This window comes from Giraffa tippelskirchi, chromosome 3, assembly GCF_054371585.1.
Source record: "Giraffa tippelskirchi isolate mGirTip1 chromosome 3, T2T-mGirTip1v1.2.pri, whole genome shotgun sequence".
Taxonomy (NCBI): domain Eukaryota; kingdom Metazoa; phylum Chordata; class Mammalia; order Artiodactyla; family Giraffidae; genus Giraffa; species Giraffa tippelskirchi.
This window is the reverse complement of record NC_137277.1, coordinates 52,791,458-52,816,988: the sequence shown is the minus strand read 5'-3', so window position 1 is coordinate 52,816,988 and position 25,531 is coordinate 52,791,458. Positions and strand designations below refer to the sequence as shown.

Here is a 25,531-nt window from a genome sequence, read left to right as displayed (position 1 = left end):
GGGCAGGGATATATCTACAGAAGGGTACAGCTATTTCTGAACCCCCCTTCATTTCTAGGCTACTTCGCTCTCAAAGGTCCTGATGCAGCATTCAGGGTTTGACATGGTAATCACTCAGTAACTACAATACTACAGAAAGATGAATAATCACTTAAGGGAAAACAGCTGAACACAAAAGATTATATGTTGTATAATCCCATTATATAAAATTCTGAAAAAGTAAAAGTATATTGACAAAAACATATCAGTGGTTGCAGAGGGGCCAGGAAGGGAGAAAATAGGATTAGCAGCAGCAGCAGCAAAGGGTAAATCAGATAACTTCTGAGGATGATAAAACTCATGACTACAATAATGATTGTGCAACTGTATGTATTTGTCAAAATGTGCTAAACTTAGTCAATATTATGAAATATAAATTATATAGCAAATTACATTGATTTTTAAAAATCAACCAACATCCTTGTGCAAATAACTGGAGTTTCTTTCTTCTTTTAAAATTTGTTCCTAAAACAACTTCCCTGGAATACAATCAATTAATAAAAGGTAGTAAACATTTTTTATTCCTGATTTTTATCACATAATAATATTAGAAATTTATCTTTGACCTAATTTTTAATTTTAAGGAACAAGATTTTTATAATTGTTATCAATGCACCATCTGTACCTCTAACAAAATACTTGCTTTAAGAATTTTCAATAGGCAGAGGATTCTGGAAAGACTACCACAATGGCAGCATAGTTTTTAAAACTCTCAAAATCTGAAAGTAAAACTACAATCGAACGTCAAAACCAAAAGTTCACAAACAACATTTACAACAAAACCAGGTAACGGTTATCTCCACAACCCCCAAAACATAAGCAAATAAAGACAGACCAGCTATAATCACAAAGACCTGCCTTGTATCAACACTGTGGGAGAAAGGAGAGAGAAGCAATGGGACATCTAATGGACCAGAAAAAAGGAAACCACAAAATGGCCAAGAGTTAGTCACTGAAAAGCATGACAAGCGACAGGACACTAGAAACTGCAAAAAAGTTGCTCAATGTAATACTAACTGAGTATAAAAACTAAATGCAGTCTAGTCACTCTAAACTCTTGAAAACGAGTATCTAGGATCTTTTAGGACAGGTCTAAAGACTGTAAAGGAACTGCTAAGAGGAAAATAAAAGATAAATAGCATAGAAATAATACAAGCAAAGGAAGGAAAAGGTCCAGATTACAAGGAGAGAACCAGGAAATCTCTCAGAAAGCAAAGCACCGGATTTCTGATTGACATATCACACTGGCTATACACATGCAAAAGAATGAAGCTAGACTCCTCCATCATACAAAAATTAACTCAAAATATATTAAAGATCTAAACATACGTCTTAAAAGTTATAAAAGTCTAAGAGGAAAATATAAGCGAAAAGCTCCATGACAAAGGAGTTGGTAAGAATTTCCTAGATATGAAACCAAAAGCCACAACAGACAAACTGGACTACAACAAAATTTAAAATTTCTGTCCATCAAAGGTCATGATCAATAGAGCAAAAAGAAACCTTAAAAATGAGAAAATATGTGTAAATCATATATCTAATAAGGGGTCAATATCCAGAATATGGAGGCTTCCCTGGTGGCTCAGACAATAAAGAATCTGCCTGCAATGCAGGAGACCTGGGTTTGATTTCTAAGTCAAGAAGATTTCCCCGGAGAAGGGAATGACTACCACTCTATCACTATTGCCTGGGATATTCCATGGACAGAGGAGACTGGTGGGCTACAGTCCACTGGGTTGTAAAGAGTCAGACTTGATTGAGCAACTAACACTTTCACATCCAGAATACATAAACTCCTACAACTCTGCAACAACAAAAAACTTGATTAAAAAATGAGCAAAGGACTTGAATACACATTTCTCTAAACGGGATATACAAATGTCCAACAAGCACATGAAAAAATGCTCAAAACCACCACTAGGGTATATAAATCAAAACCACAATGAATTACCTCATACCCATTAGTATGGTTATTACCAAAGAAACAAAAACAAAAAGTACTGACAAAGATACGGACAAATTTGAGCCCTTGTGCACTGCTGATGATAATGTAAAATGGTGCAACTACTATAGAAAAGAGCATAGTTCCTTAAGAAACTAAAAACAGAATTACCATGTGATACAGCAATACCATTACTGGGTATATATCCAAAAGAATCAAAAGCAGGATACTGAAGAGATATTTACACACCTATGTTCAAAACAGCATTAGTCAGTAAAGATAAGACAGAAGCAAGTCAGATGTTCACTGATAGATGGATAAATAAAATGTGGTATATAAATACAATGGAATATTACTCAGCCTTAAAAGGGAAGGGAATTCTGATACAAGCTATGAAGAGGAGGAATCTTAAGAACATATGCTAAGTGAAAGAAGTCAGTAACAACAAGATGTTACTGTGTTAAGATTCCACATATGTGAGGTATCTTAGAGTAGTCAAACTCATAGAAAGAAAAAGCAGAGTGATGGTTGCCAGGATCTGAGGAGAAGGGGAAATGGGGAATTACGGTTTAACTGGCAGAGCACTTCAGTTTTGCAAGTTGAAAAAATTCTGGAGGTTAGTGACACAACAATGTAAATATACTTAACAATACTAAATGTACACTTCAAAATAGTTAAAATGGTAAATTTTATGTTATGCATTATTTATCAAAATGAAAGAGAAAATATAGGGTAAAATAACATCCCTAGAGACAATGAAAGCACCCTACAGAAACAAACTCAAAGATCAAAATTGTAACCTATTTCAAAATAACCTAAAAGACTCTTAAGAAAATAATATGACAGCCTGCAGGAAGAAAAGCAAAGCTGAGAAAATATGATATGAAAGAATAATACAAATCAGTATTAGAAAAACTCAAACATCAAGTAACAGAACTAAGGGAAGAATTAGAAATAAAATGAAGTTATTTAAGAAATAAAGACTGAACTAAAAGAACATAGGAGCAAATAGCACAACAGCTGATATCTTTTAAAAAAAATAAGTGAACAAGGAAAATTTTTAAAGTTAAAAAGAAATGAAGAAAGAGCTAAAAAGATTAGAAAGTGGTTAAGTATTGAAGACAAAGGCAAAGAAGATGCAGATAATAAAAGTTCCAAGAGAGAAAACCAAAGGTAGGAAAAAAGGAGATATTTAAAACTATAATTCAAGAAATATTTTCTTTAAGAAATCTAAAACTATATATTGAAAGAGCCCAGCATGTAACTAAGAATACGGGCCCCAAAAACCCAACACATATAGTAGTAAATTAGTGGATTTAAAAAGAATTAGAACTCCACTCAATGCTCTGGGGTGTCTTAAAAGGGAAGGAAATCTAAAAAAGAGTGGATACATGTATAACTGATCCACTTTGCTGTACAGCAGAAGCTAACACAACACTGTAAAGCAACTACATTCCAATAAATAAATAAGGTACAGGCACTGTGGGAAAAAATAATTAAATTATTTGGGCATCTAGACAATATTAGCAAATGATTTTTAAGGATTAGTTCATCATCAGACTTTACCAAGACAAAATGGAATTGAATATTTAAGATACCCAAGGAAAGAAAAAATGAGCCAAGGATTTTGCATCTAGCAATACTGGCTTTAGAGTATAAAGGATATAAATTATTTTCAACACACAGAAATTCAGGAAATATTGTTTCCATTAACCTTTCCAGTAGACTTTACTAGAAAACAAGCTCTGAACCCTAACAGCTGTCTAGACATAGCAGAGAGAAATGAGAGTATATGCAAAAAAAATTTTTAAACATTTCTCAGCAACTGATGGTAGAATTTCTCAAATTGATGATAGACTTGAGTTCCCCTCCTGAAATTTTTTTTATAGGGCAAATGAATGATTCATTATGATATATTACAATTCTCTTATTTCCTATGGCTTCAAAAAGTAGGTTCCTAGAGTAAGAAGAAATGAGTTGTGGGTGTAATATAAAGAAGTTTAAAAAATTCTGTAATTCTGAATTTGAATTATAAGTGTTAGTGTCATCTCATGAGTTATTTTATGTATTTAAAAGAATACATACAGGGCCTTCCATGGTGGTCCAGTGGCTGGGAATCCGCCAGTCAATGCAGGGGACATGGGTTCAATCCCTGATCTGGGAAGATGCCACATGATGAGAAGCAGCTAGGCCCAATTGCCACAACTACTAAGCCCATGCTCTAGAGTCCACGTATCACAACTACCGAAACCCAGGAGCGCCTAGAGCCCATGCTTCCCAACAAGAAAAGCCATCACAATGCGAAGCTCATGCACTGCAATGAGGAGGAGTCCCTACTCACTGCAACTAGAGAAAACCATGCACAACAATGAAGATGATGAAAGCTCAGCCAAAAGTAAGTAGAACTAAAAAAAAAACTTCAAAAAAAAATTACATACATACATGTGTCAAAAAAACCACCAAAAACAAGGAGAACAAAATGGCGGAGGAGTAGGTGGATGTGGAGTACATCTCTCTCCATGGATACATCAGGAATACACCTTCAGACACAGAGGTGCACACAGAACACCAGCTGAGAGCAGACAGGAGTACCTGACCAGTGGAAAAGAATATACAGAACCAGGAAAAACTCAGTAGGATGAAGGAACTAGGGGGAAAAACAGGAGTGTTACTAGGACTGGACCTGCCCTCGGTGGGTAGGGGAACTGAAGCAGGGGCCCGATCCCCACAGCAGGGTAACTGTCTGAGTCAGAGGAGAAACATTTAAGGCAATAAGTGAAACAGCTGATCTGTGGCAGCCTAAATGGAATGAGATACAGACAGTCCTTGCCACAGCCATACATACCCTGGACAGGGATGCAGGTGCCCTAGAAGGCGGAGGAGCTGGGAGCTGGACCTTAGGGATTGTGGAGCAAACCCAGGACAACGGCTGCTGTTGACTGTGGAAACCCTGACCAAGGGGAAGTAGGGAGGAGACTGTGGTGGGGAATGCCTGTGGAGGAAAGGTAGGCAGCCATGAAAGCACGGCAATACTGCTGAGTCACGCGTAGGGGATGGTGCCATCACCACAGCCTCTCTCCCCATACTCCAGCATGGGAAGATTAACAATAGAGAGGCTGGCCCATTAATTGCCTGACGCACTGAACTACAGTGTAGGACCCCACCCAGGGTGTCCCTTGAAGTGCCTGATACACAGATCTACAGATTAGGACCCCAGCTAGGGAGGCCCTTGTATGTGCCTGACGTGCGTGATGAACAATAGAGAAGGACTCCAGGCAAGGAAGCCCTCTAAGCACCTGAATGGGTAGAGCTACAGAGAAAGACTAGCCAAAGAGGCCTTCTGACTCCCCAGTTACCGGAGGCTTGAAAAAAGACTCTGATAGGGCCATAACTCCAGCGGCTGAGGCAGTCCATGTCCCTGCACACTTGGCGCCACCAGGGACCCTGTAAGCCAAGCAGCTGTGCCAGCTTCATGCTGAACCCTCACTGGGGCAGAGCTGCCACAGGCAAAAAAAAAAAAGCCTTGAGTCTATGCACGTGGGATTGCTTTGGTCGTGTCCAACTCTTTGCGACCCTGTGGACTGTGGCCTGCTAGGCTTCTCTGTCGGGGGCGGGGGGGAGGGCAAGGGGTTCTCTAGGCTAGAATACTGGAGTGTATTGGCCAATATTGGTTGCCATACCCTTCCAGAGAACTATATTCCCTTCTTCCCTAGCCGCCAACTCCGCTGAATACCTGATGCTGCCAGAATCCCTGCAACCCAAGCAGCTGCACCGCCTCCACACCTGGCCCTCACTGGGGCAGACCCAAGTCCTCCAGGGCAGCCTCAGGAGCAAACCTCAGGGGACGACCCACGTGCAGAGGTAAAAATAAAACCACAATTGAAACCCAGGGGCAGTTAGGCTAAGGAAGAAGACCCAAAACCTTCCCACCACCTGTACAAGCTGCAGATTAAATCCACACAATCAATTAGGCCAGAGCCAGAAAGGGGCAAACGCAGCCCCAGAGACGGCATCACCTACCAAACTGCGAGAGGCTCCTAGTTGCTAACCAAGTCTTCCTGGGATCCTGGATGGTTGACATCCATCAGGAGGGTCCCAGCCAGAGATCAGCTCCCCAGAAGAGACACATGGCACACCTGAGACAGTGCTTCTGCTGCGCACCCAGGAAACCGAGTGGCTGGGATGGGGGAGGCGATAAGATGCACCGCCAAACCGGGAGAGTGTGCTCACCAAGCACCTGGTCGCCTGAGCTGCTAGGTCCTGGGAAGGGCACAAAACACAGGCCCAACCGAGTCTGTGCCTTTGTGGAGTATCTCAGAACCTGAACCTGAGCAGGTTAGACCTGTGAAATGCACCCAACCCAGGGCCTGCTTTAGACACTTCCTGGAAGAGCAACCTACAGCCTGAGCAGTGTAGACTGGGAAAGCACACACGTCGTGAGCGGGGGCAAAGCCAGCGTGGCCGAGACACTGCAAGCACTCCCCACACACGCCAGAGATATTTGTTTGCAGTGTTCCTTCCTCCCCACAGCACGACAGAACAGTTCAGTTCAGTTCAGTCGCTCAGTCGTGTCCGACTCTCTGCGACCCCATGAATTGCAGCACGCCAGGCCTCTCTGTCCATCACCAACTCCCGGAGTCTACCCAAACCCATGTTCATCGAGTCGGTGATGCCATCCAACCATCTCATCCTCTGTCGTCCCCTTCTCCTCCCGCCCCCAATCCTACCCAGCATTAGGGTCTTTTCCAATGAGTCAACCCTTCGCATGAGGTGGCCAAAGTACTGGAGCTTCAGCTTCAACATCAGACCTTCCAATGAACACCCAGGATTGATCTCTTTTAGGATGGATTGATTGGATATCCTTGCAGTCCAAGAAACTCTGAAGAGTCTTCTCCAACACCACAGTTCAAAAGCATCAATTCTGCGGCGCTCAGCTTTCTTCACCATCCAACTCTCACATCCATACATGACCACTGGAAAAACCAGAGCCTTGACTAGATGGACTTTTGTTGGCAAAGTAATGTCTCTGCTTTTAAACATGCTATCTAGGTTGGCCATAACCTTCCTTCCAAGGAGTAAGCATCTTTTAATTTCATGGCTGCAGTCACCATCAGCAGTGATTCTGGAGCCCAAAAAAGTAAAGTCTGACACTGTTTCCACTGTTTCCCCATCTATTTCCCATGGAGTGATGGGACCAGATGCCATGATCTTAGTTTTCTGAACGTTGAGCTTAAAGCCAACTTTTTCACTCTCCTCCTTCACCTTCATCAAGAGGCTCTTTAGTTCTTCTTCACTTTCTGCCATAAGGGTGGTGTCATCCGCATATCTGAGGTTATTGATATTTCTTCCGGCAATCTTGATTCCAGCTTGTGTTTCTTCCAGCCCAGCATTTCTCATGATGTACTCTGCATATAAGTTAAATAAGCAGGGTGACAATATACAGCCTTGACGTACACTTTTTCCTATTTGGAACCAGTCTGTTGTTCCATGTCCAGTTCTAACTGTTGTTTCCTGACCTGCATACAGGTTTCTCAAGAGACAGGTCAGATGGTCTGGTATTCCCATCTCTTTCAGAATTTTCCACAGTTTATTGTGATCCACAAAGTCAAAGGCTTTGGCATAGTCAATAAAGCAGAAATAGATGTTTTTCTGGAACTCTCTTGCTTTTTCGATCATCCAAAGGACATTGGCAATTTGATCTCTGGTTCCTCTGCCTTTTCTAAAACCAGCTTGAACATCTGGAAGTTCACGGTTCACGTATTGCTGAAGCCTGGCTTGGAGAATTTTGAGCATTACTTTACTAGCATGTGAGATGAGTGCAATTGTGCGGTAGTTTGAGCATTCTTTGGCATTGCCTTTCTTTGGGATTGGAACGAAAACTGACCTTTTCCAGTCCTGTGGCCACTGCTGAGTTTTCCAAATTTGCTGGCATATTGAGTGAGGATTTGAAATAGCTCAACTGGAATTCCATCACCTCCACTAGCTTTGTTCGTAGTGATGCTTTCTAAGGCCCACTTAACTTCACATTCCAGGATGTCTGGCTCTAGGTGAGTGATCACACCATCGTGATTATCTGTGTCGTGAAGATCTTTTTTGTACAGTTCTTCTGTGTATTCTTGCCACCTCCTCTTAATATCTTCTGCTTCTGTTAGGTCCATACCATTTCTGTCCTTTATCAAGCCTATCTTTGCATGAAATGTTCCTTTGGTATCTCTAATTTTCTTGAAGAGGTCTCTAGTCTTTCCCAATCTGTTGTTTTCCTCTATTTCTTTGCACTGATCGCTGAGGAAAGCTTTCTTATCTCTCCTTGCTATTCTTTGGAACTCTGCATTCAGATGAGAATATCTTTCCTTTTCTCCTTTGCTTTCCCTTCTCTTCTCTTCCCAGCTATCTGTAAGGCCTCCTCAGACAGCCATTTTGCTTTTTTCCATTTCTTTTCCATGGGGATTTTCTTGATCCCCGTCTCCTGTACAATGTCACGAACCTCTGTCCATAGTTCATCAGGCACTCTGTCTATCAGGTCTAGTCCCTTAAATCTATTTGTCACTTCCACTGTATACTCATAAGGGATCTGATCTAGGTCATACCTGAATGGCCTAGTGGTTTTCCCTACTTTCTTCAATTTAAGTCTGAATTTGTCAATAAGCAGTTCATGATCTGAGCCACAGTTGGCTCCCGGTCTTGTTTTTGCTGACTGTATAGAGCTCCTCCATCTTTGGCTGCAAAGAATATAATCAATCTGATTTCGGTGTTGACCATCTGGTGATGTCCACGTGTAGAGTCTTCTCTTGTGTTGTTGGAATAAGGTGTTTTCTATTACCAGTGCGTTCTCGTGGCAAAACTCTATTAGCCTTTGCCCTGCTTCATTCTGTACTCCAAGGTCAAACTTGCCTGTTACGCCAGGTGTTTCTTGACTTCCTACTTTTGCATTCCAGTCCCCTATAATGAAAAGGACATCTTTTTTGGGTGTTAGTTCTAGAAGGTCAAGCGAGCCTAAATAAGTGACCACCTTTGCCCCCTTGTGTCAGGGGGGAAATCAGACACTGAAGAGACTTGCAAACAGAAGAAGCCAAAATAAACAGAGGGAACCGCTTTGGATGTGACAGGTGCAACAGATTAAAACCCTGTAGTTAGCACCCACTACACTGGAAGGGGCCTATGGATCTTGAGAAGTATAAGCTGGAACAAGGAACTATCTGAAACTGAACTGACCCCACACTGCCTGCAACAGCTCCAGACGAATTCCTAGATATATTTTTACTATTATCATTTTTAAATTTAAAAATTTTTTTTTATTTTTAAGTCCTCTATTACCCCTTTAATTTTCATTTTTATAACCTACTAGTACCTTGCAAAAAAAAAAAAAGACCATATTTTTAAAGCAAACGTCTTTATAATTTTTGTGATGTTGTTTTGTTTTTTTAATATTATATTTTTCAGAGTGCAACCTCTACTCTAGATTTTTAATCTTTGCTTTTTGATATTTGTTATCAATTTCGTACCTTCAAGAGCCCAATCTTCAGTACCCATTTTTACTTAGGACTGTGATTACTGGCTTGATTGCCCTCTCCCCCTTTTGACGGTCCTTTTTCTCCCCTAGGTCGCCTCTATCTCCTCCCTTGCCCTTCTCTTCTCTATCCAACCCTGTGAATCTCTTTGTGTGTTCCAGGCTGTGGAGAACACTTAGGGAACTGATTACTGGCTAGATCTGTCTCGCTCCTTTTCATTCCCCCTTTTCTCCTCCCAGTCACCTCTATCTCCTTCCTCCCTCTTCTCTTCTCTATGTAACTCCGTGATCCTCTCTGGGTATTCCAGGCTGTGGAGAGCACATAGAGAATTGATTACTGGCTAGATTGTTCTCTCCCCTTTTGATTCCCCCTCTTCTCCTCCTGGTCACCTCTATCTCCCTCCTCCTTCCTCTCTTCTCCATGTAACTCAGCAAACCTTTCTGGGTGTGCCTCATTGCAGAGAATCTTTTCTCCATTAACCTACATGTTTTATCATTGGTGCTGTATGGATGGAGAAGTCTTGAGGATACTGTAAGAATAAGACTGAAAACCAGAGGCAGAAGGCTTAAGTCCAAAACCTGAGAACACCAGAGAACTCCTGACCCCAGGGAACATTAATCAATAAGAGCTCATCCAAAAGCCTCCATACCTACACTGAAACCAAGCTCCGCACAAGAGCCAACAAGTTCCAGAGCAAGATATACCACGCAAATTCTCCAGCAACGCAGGAACATAGCCCTGAGCTTTAATATACAGGCTGCCCATAGACATCTCAAAACTCACTACTGGACACTTCATTGCACTCCAGAGAGAAGAAATACAGCTCCACCCACTAGAACATCAACGCAAGCTTCCCTAACAAAGAAACCTTGACAAGCCACTAGTCCAACCTCACCTATAGGGAGGAACCTCCACAATAAAGAGGAACCACAAACTGCCAGAATACAGAAAGGCCACTCCAAACACAGCAATCTAAACAAGTGAAAAGGCAGAGAAATATTCAGCAGGTAAAGGAACATGATAAATGCCCACCAAACCAAACAAAAGAGGAGATAGGGAGTCTACCTGAAAAAGAATTCAGAATAATGATAGTAAAAATGATCCAAAATCTTGAAAACAAAATAGTTACAGATAAATAGCCTGGAGACAAGGATTGTGAAGATGCAAGAAATGTTTAACAAGGATCTAGAAGAAATAAAAAAGAGTCAATCAATAATGAATAATGCAATAAATGAGATCAAAAACTCTGGAGGGAACCAAGAGTAGAATAACAGAGGCAGAAAATAGGATAAGTGAGGTAGAAGATAGAATGGTAGAAATAAATGAAACAGAGAGCAAAAAAGAAAAAAGAATTAAAAGAAATGAGGACAATGAAACTTCTGGGACAATTGTAAATGCCCCAACATTCGAATCATAGGAGTCCCAGAAGAAGACAAAAAGAAAGACCATGAGAAAACACTCAAGGAGGTAATAGTTGAAAACATCCTTAAAATGGGGAAGGAAATAGTCACCCAAGTCCAAGAAACCCAGAGAGTCCCAAACAGGATAAACCCAAGGTGAAACACCCCAAGACAAATAATCAAATTAACAATATCAAACACAAGGAACAAATATTAAAAGCAGCAAGGGAAAAACAACAAATAACACACAAAGGGGTTCCCATAAGGATAACAGCTGATCTTTCAACAGAAACCCTTCACGCCAGAAGGGAATGGCAGGACATACCTAAAGTGATGAAAGAGAAAAACCTACAGCCCAGATTACTGTACCCAGCAAGGATCTAATTCAGATATGAAGGAGAAATCAGAAGCTTTAGAGACAAGCAAAAGCTGAGAGAATTCAGCACCACCAAACCAGCTCTTCACAAATGCTAAAGGATCTTCTCTAGACAGGAAATACAGAAAGAGTGTATAAACTAGAACCCAAAACAACAAAGTAAATGGCAATGGGATCATACTTATCAATAATTACCTTAAATGTAAATGGGTTGAATGCCCCAACCAAAAGACAAAGACTGGCTTAATGGATACAAAAAGAAGACCTCTATATATGCTGCCTACAGGAGACCCACCTCAAAACAAGAGACACTTATAGAATGAAAGTGAAGGGCTGGAAAAAGATATTTCACGCAAATGGAGACCAAAAGAAAGCAGGAGTAGCAATACTCATATCAGATAAAACAGACATTGAAATAAAGGCTGTGAAAACAGACAAAGAAGGACACTACATAATGATCAAAGGATCAATCCAAGAAGAAGATATAACAATTATAAATACATATGCACCCAACATAGGAGCAGTGCCATATGTAAGGCAAATGCTAACAAGTATGAAAGGGGAAATTAACAATAACACAATAATAGTGGGAGACTCTAATACCCCACTCACACCTATGGATAGATCAACTAACAGAAAATTAGCAAGGAAACACAAACTTTAAATGACACAATGGACCAATTAGACCTAATTGATATCTATAGGACATTTCACCCCAAAACAATGTATTTCACCTTTTTCTCAAGTGCACACAGAACCTTCTCCAGGATAGATCACATCCTGGGCCATAAATCTAGCCTTGGTAAATTCAAACAACTTGAAATCATTGTAAGCATCTTTTCTGATCACAATGCAGTAAGATTAGATGTCAACTACAGGAAAAACACTATTAAAAATTCCAACATACAGAGGCTAAACAACACACTTCTGAATAACCAACAAATCACAGAATAAATCAAAAAAGAAATTAAAATATGCATGGAAACGAATGAAAATGAAAACACAACAACCCAAAACCTATGGGACACTGTAAAAGCAGTGCTAAGGGGAAGGTTCATAGCAATACAGGCTTACCTCAAGAAACATGAAAAAAAGTCAAATAAATAACCGAACTCTACACCTAAAGCAATTAGAAAAGGAAGAAATGAAGAACCCCAGGGTTAGTAGAAGGAAAGAAATCTAAAAAATTAGGGCAGAAATAAATGCAAAAGAAACAAAAGAGACCATAGCAAAAATCACCAAAGCCAAAAGCTGGTTCTTTGAGAAGATAAATAAAATACACAAACCATTAGCCAGACTCATCAAGAAACAAAAGGGGAAGAATCAAATCAACAAAATTAGAAATGAAAAAGGACAGATCACAACAGACAACACAGAAATACAAATGATCATAAGAGACTACTATTGGCAACTATATGCCAATAAAATGGACAACTTGGAAGAAATGGACAAATTCTGAGAAAAATATAACTTTCCAAAACTGAACCAGGAATAAAGAGAAAATCTTAACAGACCCATCACAAGCACAGAAATCGAAACTTTAATCAGAAATTTTCCAGCAAACAAAAGCCCAGGACCAGACGGCTTCACAGCTGAATTCTACCAAAAATTTAGAGAAGAGCTAACACCTATCCTACTAACACTCTTCCAGAAAGTTGCAGAGGAAGGTAAACTTCTAAACTCATTCTATGAGGCCACCATCACCCTAATACCAAAACCTGACAAACATGCCACAAAAAAAGAAATCTACAGGCCAGTATCACTGATGAACATAAATGCAAAAATCGTTCACAAAATCCTAGCAAACAGAATCCAACAACATATTGAAAAGATAATACATCATGATCAAGTGGGCTTTATCCCAGGGATGCAAGGATACTTCAATATCCACAAATCAATCAACGCAATACACCACATTAACAAATTGAAAGATAAAAACCATATGATTATCTCAATAGATGCGGAAAAAGCCTTTGACAAAATTCAGCATCCATTTATGATAAAAACCCTCCAGAAAGCAAGAATAGAAGGAACATACCTCAGCATAATAAAAGCTGTATATGACAAACCCTCAGCAAACATTATCCTCAATGGTGAAAAATTGAAAGCATTTCCCCTAAAGTCAGGAAGAAGATAAAGGTGCCCACTCTCACCACTGCTATTCAACATAGTTTTGGAAGTTTTAGTCACAGCAATCAGAGCAGAAAAAGAAATAAAAAGAATCCAGACTGGAAAAGAAGATGTAAAACTCTCACTGTTTGCAGATGACATGATCATCTACATAGAAAACCCAAAAGACTTCACCAGAAAATTACTAGAGCTAATCAATGAATATTGTAAAGTTGGAGGATATAAAATTAACACACAGAAATCCCTTACATTCCTATACACTAACAATGAGAAAACAGAAAGAGAAATTAAGGAAACAATTCCATTCACCATTGCAACGAAAAGAATAAAATACTTTGGAATAAATCTACCTAAAGACACAAAGATCTATATATAGAAAACTATAAAACACTGATGAAAGAAATCAAAGATGACACAAACAGATGGAGAAATATACCATGTACACATGGTATATCCATGAACACATGGATTGGAAGAATCAATATAGTAAAAATGAGTATACTACCCAAAGCAATCTATAGATTCAATGCAATCCCTATCAAGCTACCAACGGTATTTTTCACAGAAATAGAACAAATAATTTCACAGTTTGTATAGAAATACAGAAAAGCTCGAATAGCCAAAGCAATCTTGAGAAAGAAGAATGGAACTGGAGGAATCAACCAGCCTGACTTCAGGCCATACTACAAAGCCACAGTCATCAAGACAGTATGGTACTGGCACAAAGACAGAAATATAGATCAATGGAACAATATAGAAAGCCCAGAGATAAATCAATGCACTTATGGACACCTTATCTTTGACAAAGGAGGCAAGAATATACAGTAGAGAAAACACAATCTCTTTAACAAGTGGTGCTGGGAAAACGGGTCAACCACTTGTAAAAGAATGAAACTAGAACACTTTCTAACACCAAAATAACCAAAATAACACAAAAATAAATTGAAAATGGATTAAATATCTAAATGTAAGACCACAAAGTATAAAACTCCTAGAGGAAAACATAGGCAAAACACTCTCTGACATAAATCATAGCAGAATCCTCTATGACCCATCTCCCAGAATATTGGAAATAAAAGCAAAAATAAACAAATGGGACCTAATTAAACTTAAGAGCTTTTGCACAATGAAGGAAAGTATAAGCAAGGTGAAAAGACAGTCTTCAGAATGGGAGAAAATAATAGCAAACGAAGCAACGGACAAAGAATTAATCTCAAAAATATACAAGCAACTCCTGCAGCTCAATTCCAGAAAAATAAATGATCCAATCAAAAAATGGGCCAAAGAACTAAACAGACATTTCTCCAAAGAAGACAGAAAGATGGCTAACAAACACATGAAAAGATGCTCAACATCACTCATTCTCAGAGAAATGCAAATCAAAACCACCATGAGGTACCATCTCACAATGGTCAGAATGGCTGCTATCAAAAAGTCTACAAACAATAAATCCTGGAGAGGGTATGGAGAAAAGGGAACTCTCTTACACTGTTGGTGGGAATGCAAACTAGTACAGCCACTATGGAGAACAGTATGGAGATTCCTAAAAAACTGGAAACAGAACTGCCGTATGACCCAGCAATCCCACTGCTGGGCATACACACCAAGGAAATCAGAATTGAAAAAGACACATGTACCCCAATGTCATCGCAGCACTGTTTATAATAGCCAGGACATGGAAGCAACCTAGATGTCCATGGGCAGATGAATGGATAAGAAAGCTGTGGTACATATACACAAAGGAATATTACTCAGCTATTAAAAAGAAAACATTTGAATCAGTTCTAATGAGGTGGATGAAACTGGAGCCTATTATACAGAGTGAAGTAAGTCAGAAAGAAAAACACCAATACAGTATACTAATGCATATATGTGGAGTTTAGAAAGATGGTAACAATGACCCTACATGTGAGACAGCAAAAGAGACACAGATGTATAGAACAGTCTTTTGGACTCTGTGGGAAAAGATGAGTGTGGGATGATTTGAGAAAATAGCATTGAAACATGTGTATTACCATATGTGAAACAGATCGCCAGTCCAGGTTCAATGCATCAGACAGTGTGCTCAGGACTGGTGCACTGGGATGACCCTGGGGGATGGGATGGGGAGGGAGGTGGGAGGGGGATTCAGGATGGGGAGGATGGGGAACACATGTACACCCATGGCTGACTGATGTCAATGTATGGCAAAAACCACTACAATATTGTAAAGTAATTAGCCTCCAATTAAATAAATTAAAAAACAAAAGAAAAAAAAAGAACTTGAAACTTTTCTTCTAAATATTACTGAAATAAGATTCAGTAATATGCTGATGTTTATACTGTTTATATTTAATTCATTTTTTATAGCTTAGAAATATATCCTATAAAGAAACATAAAATTTTCATTACTTTAATTCGTTTCTCCGCTAAAAAAGTGAACCAGTGTAGGACAGAACCCTGAAAGAAACATCTTGACTTCAAAATTTATGAGAAATAATGAAAAACTTACTGGGTAAACTTTCAACCTCCAACAAAGTCCTGAAACTTGAAGAGGCGGACTGTAAACAGGATCTGCTCTCTGGCGCAAAGTACTGAAGTAAAAGAAAACCAACCAAATCCCAAGATCAAAACTGTTGTGAAGTCCCAACAGGCAAAACCAAAACCCAACCACTTATGTTATTTATTTGATGTCCTAGACCAGTAAACGAAGGTGACTGAAGAAGTCAAGAGTCTACTACATAAATGTATATATACGAACATTCTGAAATACAAAAGTTTTAATGATACAGAAATATTCATCAGTATCTTTTAAGTTTCGGGTAAAAAAAAAAAACAACTTCTCCATATGTCTTGAATTTAATTACCACTTCAACAAGCAGTTTTTCAGCATTAAATCTGTTTATAGTTTAGCAACAAAATTATTGCATAAGAAAAAATAAATTAAATTGGAAGTGGTATAAATTCTCACAGCCTGGCTTTAGTTTGATGTGTTACCACCTCTTGGCATTTTCTCTTCCCCAGGCAAGACCTCATATTTTTTGTTCCCCGCTTCCATGATGCCCTTTAAGCCAAGTCCCTTTGGATCTTTGTGTTTTAACATCTGGGCTTTTAATCTTACAGAAAAAGTAGTAAAAGCTAACAGACTTAGCATGCAAGTTACAAAACTTACAACTTTCTAACAATAATGTCCTCTCATCCACAATGTCTCACTTAGGACTGAGATAAATGGGCCCATATGGACTTCTTCCCACCACTATTGTTTCTGAGGATGGACAGGAGGGCTCATCAATCTCTATCATCCCATTCACCTCACTTTATTAACAAAAGCTAAGTGGACTCTCTTCTTAAAAAAAGGGGGGGGGGGGGTTTCCATTTCCAATACTAGAGAAGTAAGCTGTCCAGAAGATATAAAACAATTCTGACAAATGACCTCTATGTTTCTAACAGGAACCATGTTTCTTCTAAGACTACACACTGAGCGACAAGAGTTCATTAGGTCTGTATCCAACCAAGGAATAACAACACCTTCCTGGCTCTCACTCACATACACATACAAAGAAACACTAAAGTTGTCAAAAACTCTTACCTGAAATTCTCTAAAACAAAAGTAGCTGAATCATAAGATGGTACCAATTCACTAAAAAGGAACAAAAAGCAAATAAATTATTTGGCTTATTAAAGTTTAACATTTCATTTAGTTAAAAAAGTCAAGTCTCTCAATAATATCTTGAAAATTTTATTCATCTAAAATTAGTCCTTAAGAAGAGCTTCCCAGGTGGCTCAGTGGTATAGAATCTGCCAATGCTGGAGAGGCAGGAGACACGGGTTCAATCCCTGGGTTGGGAAAATCCCCAGAGAAGGAAATGGCAACCCACTCCAGTATTCTTGCCTAGAGAATCCCCGTGGACAGAGGAGCCTGGCAGATTACCATCCATGGGGTGGGAAAGTCAGACATAACGGAACAACTAAGCACAACACATACATGGAAATAGGAAAAGAAAAAAATTGGCTCTTAGGCTGGGAACCTGAAGTATGAAACATATAAACAGGTTTTAAAAAATCAAAAACAAACAAAAGGAAACGATTTTATAGAAAATCCCCAAACTTCCTCCTTCAGAACAAATTATGAGGAATACTGTCAGACTCTAAATACTTTGATATTATTTACTATAAAATAAATCTATATAATGTTACCAGTTCAGTTCAGTTGCTCAGTCGTGTCCGACTCTGCGACCCCATGGACTGCAGCACGCCAGACCTCCCTGTCCATCACCAACTCCCAGAGTTTACTCAAACTCATGTCCATTGAGTCGGTGATGCCATCCAACCATCTCATCCTCTGTCATTCCCTTCTCCTACTGCCTTCAATCTTTCCCAGCATCAGGGTCTTTTCAAATGAGTCAGTTCTTTGCATCAGGTGGTCAAAGTATTGGAGTTTCAGCTTCAGCATCAGTCCTTCTAATGAATATTCAGGACTGATTTCCTTTAGGATGGACTGGTTGGATCTACTTGCAGTCCATGGGACTCTCAAGAGTTCACATCCATACATGACTACTGGAAAAACCACAGATTTGACTAGACGGACCTTTGCTGGCAAAGTAATGTCTCTGCTTTTTAATATGCTGTCTAGGTTGGTCATAACTTTTCTTTCAGAGAGCAAGCGTCTTTTAATTTCATGGCTGCACCTGAGTTAAAATCACCCATTCCAGTCCATTTTAGTTCGCTGAGTCCTAAAATGTTGACGTTCACTCTTGCCATCTCCTGTTTGACCATTTCCAATTTGCCTTGATTCATGGACCTAACATTCCAGGTTCCTATGCAATATTGCTCTTTACAGCATTGGACTTGACTTCTATTATCAGTCACATCCACAACTGGGTGTTGTTTTTTCTTTGGCTCTGTCTCTTCATTTTTTCTGGAGTTATTTCTCCACTGATCTCCAGTAGCATATTGGGTACCTACTGACCTGGGGAGTTCATCTTTCAATGTCCTATCTTTTTGCCTTTTCATACTGTTCATGGGGTTCTCAAGGCAAGAATACTGAAGTGGTTTGCCATTCCCTTCTCCAGTATATAATGTTATAAGAATACATAATCACATAGGGGTCAAGCAGAATGATGAAATTAAGTTTCTTGGCAAGGCAAGGCAACCTAGGGAACTTTAGTTCCATACAGTCTTCCCCAAAGAGAACTAAACTACATCTACAGGAGACAGGCAAAGGGACAGTCCATTTTCCTGCTAATTACACTTTGCTTGCTCAGTCGCTACAGTCATGTCTGACTCTTTGCAATACTATGGACTGTAGCCCACCAGGCTTTATTTTATGATAAGTATGTATAGCTAAACAGCTCACATCTTTTCATAAGCAGATATAAGATGTAGTTTGCCTGGAAACTGTTAACTGTATAGCTAGTATCCTATTGTTAAGCACGCCTAACCATAGCCTTAGGCAGCTGCTCTCTTTGCTTAGAAGACTCACAATCCTCATTCCTAGATTCGTTTGTCTAGCTAATCCTTACTGAGCAACTAACACTAACTACTAACTATATTAATATGTTTTGGGCTGTAATTTTGTGCAACTTCTGATCACACAAATATTGGTCAGTTTTCCCACTAAACATCCTTTATAATGTCTATAGACTTCAACCAATTCCCAGTTGCCTGCTATCTTCATACTGTTTCTTCCACCATGTCCTTAATATCCACTGTGATATATCTCCTTCCTTTTTGTTATTGTTTTGTTCTCAGACCAGACTAATACTGTCATATTTTTAATCAGTCATTAACAGCCAAAGGGCTCTCCACAACACAAAATAAACAGAAGATGGAGATGACACGGTTAACTTGCAACCATGTGAGGCAGAAAGCTTACAAGCTAAAACAAGAAACTGAAAGTGTTAGTTGCTCAGTCATATTCAACTCTTTGTGACCCCACGGACTATAGCCCACCAGGCTCCTATGTCCATGGAATTCTCCAGGTAAGAATATTGGAGTAGGTAGCCATTTCCTTCTCCAAAGGATCTTCCCAACCTAAGGATAGGACCTGGGTCTCTGGCACTGTAGGGGGATTCTTTACCATCTCAGTCACCAGGGAAGCCCAAGTTAAAGCATGTCAGTCGTTCAGTTGGGTCCAGCTTTTTGTGACCCAGACTGTAGCCCACCAGCCTCCTCAGTCCACGGAATTCTCTAGGGAAGAATATTGGAGTAGATAGCCATTCCCTTCTCGAGGGGATCTTCCAGACCCAAGGATCAAAGCCAGGTCTCCTGCACTGCAAGCAGATTCTGTACCCCCTGAGCCACAAGTTAAAGCATACAGGTCGCTAATGCTTACTGACCAAGAGGGTACAGTATGGCTCTCACTTGCTGAGAAAAAAATAACGTTCAGAGCACAGAAAACAATGATCAATCCTGGGGTACTGTGATGTACTCCTACATACATATAGTTTTTCAGTGAAAACTTTTTAGACACATGTAACATTAACGCTACAGAGAAGCATTAAAACAGGATACACATATTTCCCCCCAACAGTGATCACGTTTTATTTTATTACTGCTTCAATCACCTATCTTTTTCACTAAATCATAACTGAAGAAATAAGAACTCTATTGTGCTCTCTATTTGGAAGTCAGCAGAAAAATCTTACCTACAAAAACCTTACCTTACAAAAAATTGTACCTAGCACATACCTGGGACACAGCTGGCATTCAAATATTCACTGAATAGATGAAATATTTACAAACATTTGCTGAAAAGTTTTTGTAATTTGGTAGAAATACTTACTCAAAAATTTATTCTTGCATTCTTTATATAAACACACAAGTCACAGTGACTGCTAAACCATCTAATTCTATCAATTCTACCACCTTTAACTATTAGTATTTTCACATTATGTTTACTCATTCAGAGGTTATCTACAATCATACTCGTGTTACATTCTGCCTGCAAATTAGGCACAGGTTTGCCTTCTCAAGCTTTTATTTCTATACCTCTTCTACTCTGGTCTTTAAGATGACTAGATGTGTCTCACGATGATATCAGTGAAACTTCATGGAATATGGAGAGGCTAGACTCAAAACATCTCTAGTCTAATAATCTGAAAAATACTGATTTGCAAATCTTTAGACCAGAGACTTCATCGTAACTTAATAAACAAAGGAAAGAACAATATTAGTATCCATTGTTCCCTTAAGAAAACAGACTGGTCAGCTACATAAAAACTGGTTTTCCATCCCAAGTTGACCATTTCTCCCAGAAACTAAAACTCTATGGACTGAAAACTGTATTTTCCCTGCTCAGGGAGGACTTAAATGCCCCAAAACAATATACCCATTCAAATTCCAGTTGAAATGATTTTTCTGCTGACTTCCAAATATAGCAGCTCTTCTCACATCCTCATATTTTTGTTCATGCACACATATCCTATTCTCTTCAGCCTAACAAAATTCTAAGTATCTTTCAAGTTGTTACACAGTTCCTTTCCAGGCTATGAAGTCATCTTAACCACACCAGTATCTAACTAGACTTCATCTTAGAATTTCTGATATAATTGAGTAACAAATATTTGATTTTAATATACAATCTCTACCATTCAATGTGGAATATATATCCAGTAAGATTATTACTTTCTATTCCATGTCTCCTATGTAGAACTTACAACAGTGCTGAGCATAGAGATGATCTTTAATATTATAAATAACATTAACTTGTTTAATGACCTTTTACTCTCCATTGTGGCTTTATCACAAATCATCAACCAATGGGACGTAATCAGTCCCACGATCTCAAAGCTTAGAAACAATCACCAATGCTTTACACACCTAAACTTCCCTCCATAACTTAATATCCATAAATGCTAGACTTTCTTATCTGGCTCTCTCTTCGTTGCTAATCAATTCTGCAACAGATGAACACCTGCTTCTTCTATACTGTAAATCATAAATTGAGTTTCTAATAAAAATAACAGTTAAAAGCCAAATTTTCCAGTAAGACAGTAAGGTTTATTGGCAAGGGAGAGGGCCCTAAAGTGACCTTTTCCTAGGAGTTAGACTGGGAAATTATCAGACTTTTAAAAAAGTATTTCTTGGTGGTTTTCTCTTTATAAATGCCTGTCCTACCTCCCCCACCTAAGCCCAATGTCAGTTCCTTCTATCATTACCCAAAAAACAAAGTAGTGAAAGGAAGAGATTATTGGGGTTCTGAGTTCCTTGGGCAATTAGAAAGGAAAAAGAAATCAAAACAATCACTAGATGTGATAGAGACTGAAACTCAAGAAGTCAAGCAGTTGCTTGCCTGAGAAACTGCTGCAAGTGGCAGTGGTTCTTCAACTTTAGCGTAGAATTATTCAGGGTGCTCAAGATTATTCTTAAATATCTCCACAGACTGTTAGGGAACAAGCCTCGGAATTTGCATTTTGGAGAAATACTTCAGCTGGCTCTGATATAGGAGATCCATGAACTTTGAATTGTAAGAGCCTTTTCCTTATATGTGATATTTATGCCAAAACTTGTTACCTTCCACTGGTAATGAGGGAATATTTCAGAAAATGTATCTTCACATTGAAATGGCTAATCACACTATCAAAGAGTTAGCGTTAGAATATTAATGAACATTCTTAATTGACTCAAATCTATTTTAAAATAAAAAATACCTAGTCCTTTTAATAATATTCAGTGCTTGAACGGAATATGAATACTATATCTGATTTGTTAATTCACAAAGAAATGGAGACTTACCTTATTGGTCAAGGAGAACTATCTGAGTTCAAGTTGTCAGCAATAGCATTCTTTTTTTGTTTTTAACTTTTCGGCTGTATGTCATGCAGCATCTTAGTTCCCTAACCAGAGATCGAACCTACACCCCTGCAGCGGAAGCACGAAGTCTTAACCACGAGACTGCCAGGAAGTCCCCAGTAACAGCATTCTTTTGAAACTAAGTATATGCATTTGCATATAAAGTTAAAAAAAAAAAAAGTGTTGTACCTGGTAAAGTCTGGTGGAACAGGAGTGGTAACAAAGGATGCCATAGGCTTTCGATGAACTTGCTGAAACATCATGAGGATCTCTGAGCTCTTAGATATCAATTCACTCTTACTACAAGACCGCAACTGTGTGAGGAAAAAAAATGTCTGAATAAACAAAATTACTATGCACTGGCACCCCCAAGATCCCTAAAGGAAATGGAAGTTATTTTGGTTATATACTGAAAAAAATGACATGAAGAAAAATACAATGATTCTTTCAAAGTGGGTCTGAAAGTTAAGAATAAGTAAAGGATCTAGGTTTATTAATTCATTGTAATAGTAAAATTATTCAGTAAATATGTTTGATTTTAATGTATTTTTCTCTCTCTGTATATTAGCATAAATCCATTTCTAAGCAACTACAATATATTTGTGTACCTTATATACGTATATTTTAGAGTGGTATAGTGAAGCCATTATGTATACAAATGAACAAACGTCTAGAAGTCAATGACCTTCGAACAAGGATTTCTCAAATTACACTGCAGGGAACTGAGAAATGTTAAGACCTAACACAAAGAAAAAGTCTTAACCTCTATCAATTTGGGAAACATTAAGTCAAACCAAAGGTAAAAAGTGAGAACTCCAACTTTAGCAAAATCAGCATGGTAGTTAAAAGACTACTGATTTTGTACTCAAGCCACCAGTTTAAAGTCCCCGTCCTGCCACACACCAGCTTTGTAGCTTAAGAGCCTGTTGTGTAAAACTGGAGTCATATCTACTGCTGCTTGCTTTGCCAGGCTTGTTACATCAACCATAAAGCTGTGAGACAGCTCTGTAAATACCTGCTATGGGCTGAACTGTGTCCCCTCCCTAAAATCATATGTTGCGGCTCCAACCATTAGTACCTCAGAGTGTAACTACAGTTGGAAAAAAGTCCTTCAGAGGACATAAAGAGAAGGCAGCCATCTGCAAACCAAAGAGAGAGGTCTCAAGGAAAACCAAACCTGCCAATATCTTAATCTTGAACTACCAGCCTCCAGAACACTGAGAAAATAAATTTGTTGTTTAAGCCTCCTAGTCTTTGTTATGGAAGCTCTAGCAAACTAATACACTATTAAGTGCCAAATGGATGATATTCATAAAACTCACTACAACTGGGTTATGTCTTTCAAAAGATAGTTGCTTATAGTTCACCAAGAATAATGATATGACATAACTGATATCATGATAAATACCAAAATTTATAACTTTTATTCAAATATTTATTGAATGTATACTATGTGTATCCCTTTGACCTCATTTCCCCCAAAGGTAGATTTTAAACAGACACTTTTCATAAAGTTAAGGTAGTTCCTTCTACTCTTAGTTTCCTGAATAATTTGGCAATGAATAGGGATCAAACGTAACTGAATGCTATTTTTAAAATTAACATTATTCTATTCACTTCTACTTACATGTTCTTATGGTCTTAGCCTCCAGTCTCTTGACAATCAAGTGACTTTTCTGATAATGAAACATTCCTTTGATTAACTCTACCAAGTCTTGCTTTCTTGTTTTGTTTTACTACATATCCTACTGATTTTGATTTGCCAGTATTTTAAGATTTCAGCATTTCTGTTTGCAACAGAGTTGGGTTTTAAATGTGTTTTCTTATATTGTTCTTATGCTGATTGGTTATGAAATTCATTTTTTCATTTCATTTATTTATTTTTGGCTGCACTGGGACACTGCATTGCTGTGTGTGGGCCTTCTCTACTTGTAGTGAGCAGATCTAGAATCTAGTTGCAGTACACAGGCTTCTCATTGCTTCTCTTGTCGTGGAGCATGGGTACAAGGGTGGGCAGGCTTCAGGAGCTGTGGCACTTGGGCTCTAGAGCATAGGCTCAGCAGTTGCAGCACACAGGCTTAGTTGCCCCATGGCATGTGGAATCTTCCTAAACCAGGGACATAGGTTCACCATGTCCCTTTCATTGGCAAGTGGATTCATAACCATTGGGTTTCCAAGGAACTCTAATCCATTTACATTTATTTTTATTACTGATAACAGTGTCATCAACTAATGACAATACACAAAATCAAAAAAAATACTCAACCCAAAAATAACAACAACAACAAAAAACCCAACAAAGGAACAAAGAACAGGTAGAATAAAGAAAACAGACAGCAAGATAAGTAGATTCAAACTTTACCAAATCAATGAGCACACTAAACATCCCAATTAAAAGTCAAAGATTGTCAGAAAGGATTAAAAAATTAGACCCAATTGTATATTGCCTATGAGACATGTTTAGGAACAAATACATTAAAAAAAAATGATAGAATAAGATATGACATGGTAACACTAGTTAAAAGAAAGTTAAAGTGACTTTTTTATATCAAATAAACTAGACTTGAAAGCAAACAGAAGGTCTTTCACAGTGATAATGGAAAGAGTTCATCAAGGGAATGTAACAATCCTAAATGTTTATGCCCCTACTAACATGGCTTCAAAATTATGAAGTAAAAACCAATAGAACTGCCATAATAGACAAATTACGGAATTATTGCTGAAAATTTGAATACCATCCTCTCAATAACTGATAAAACAGGGAAGACAGAAAATTCACAAGAATATAATACACTTGGAACATCGATATCAACCAACTTGACCTGACATTATAGAGTAACAGAAAAATCCCCAAATATTTGGAACTTAAGTTAACATACTTCTGTAGAACCCATGAGTCAAAGAAGTCACAAAGGATGTAAGAATGTGTTTCAAGCAGAAAGGTCTCAAATCAATAACCCCAGCTTCAAGTCTCTCCAGCTTCAATGATAACATTTTAGGGGGGAAAGGGCAAATTAAACTGAAACTAAGCAAAAGAAAGATAATAATTAGATCAAAATAAAAATCAACAGAACTTAAAGCAGGAAAAAACGAGAGAAAAAACAAAACCAATCGTTAGTTGAAAAGGTCAACAAAATTCAATATCCTCTAGTCAGGCTGATCAGGGAGAAAAGAAAGAAGACACAAATTACCAATACCAGGAAGAAGAGAAGTAACACCATTGCATTCTAAAATGTTAAAAGAATAAAGGAATATTGCTAATTTTATGCCAATAAATTCAGCAAATTCAAATGAAAGGGAATAATTCCCTGAAAGACACAAACTATGAAAGCTCATTCAAGACGAAGGCAACATGAACTGCCCT

General features: G+C 38.5%; 1 protein-coding gene across 15 annotated transcripts in view; it reads right to left on the bottom strand.

Moving 5' to 3' along the window:
* TRIM37 (tripartite motif containing 37) overlaps positions 1-25,531 on the bottom strand; it is a 163,197-nt gene that overhangs the window by 114,452 nt on the left and 23,214 nt on the right. For 14 of the 15 annotated variants that reach the window (XR_014080740.1, XM_081585198.1, XM_081585201.1 and 11 more), the window contains exons 9-11: positions 22,357-22,481; positions 16,964-17,014; positions 15,887-15,968 (exon numbers count right to left, since the gene is read on the bottom strand). Coding sequence is in view for 14 of the 15 variants with exons in the window: in XM_081585198.1 (XP_081441324.1) it covers positions 15,887-15,968; positions 16,964-17,014; positions 22,357-22,481 (258 nt within the window). In the remaining variant the exon portion in view is untranslated. The remainder of the gene's footprint in view (positions 1-15,886; positions 15,969-16,963; positions 17,015-22,356; positions 22,482-25,531) is intronic. The other variant, XM_081585205.1, reaches the window with a different exon arrangement.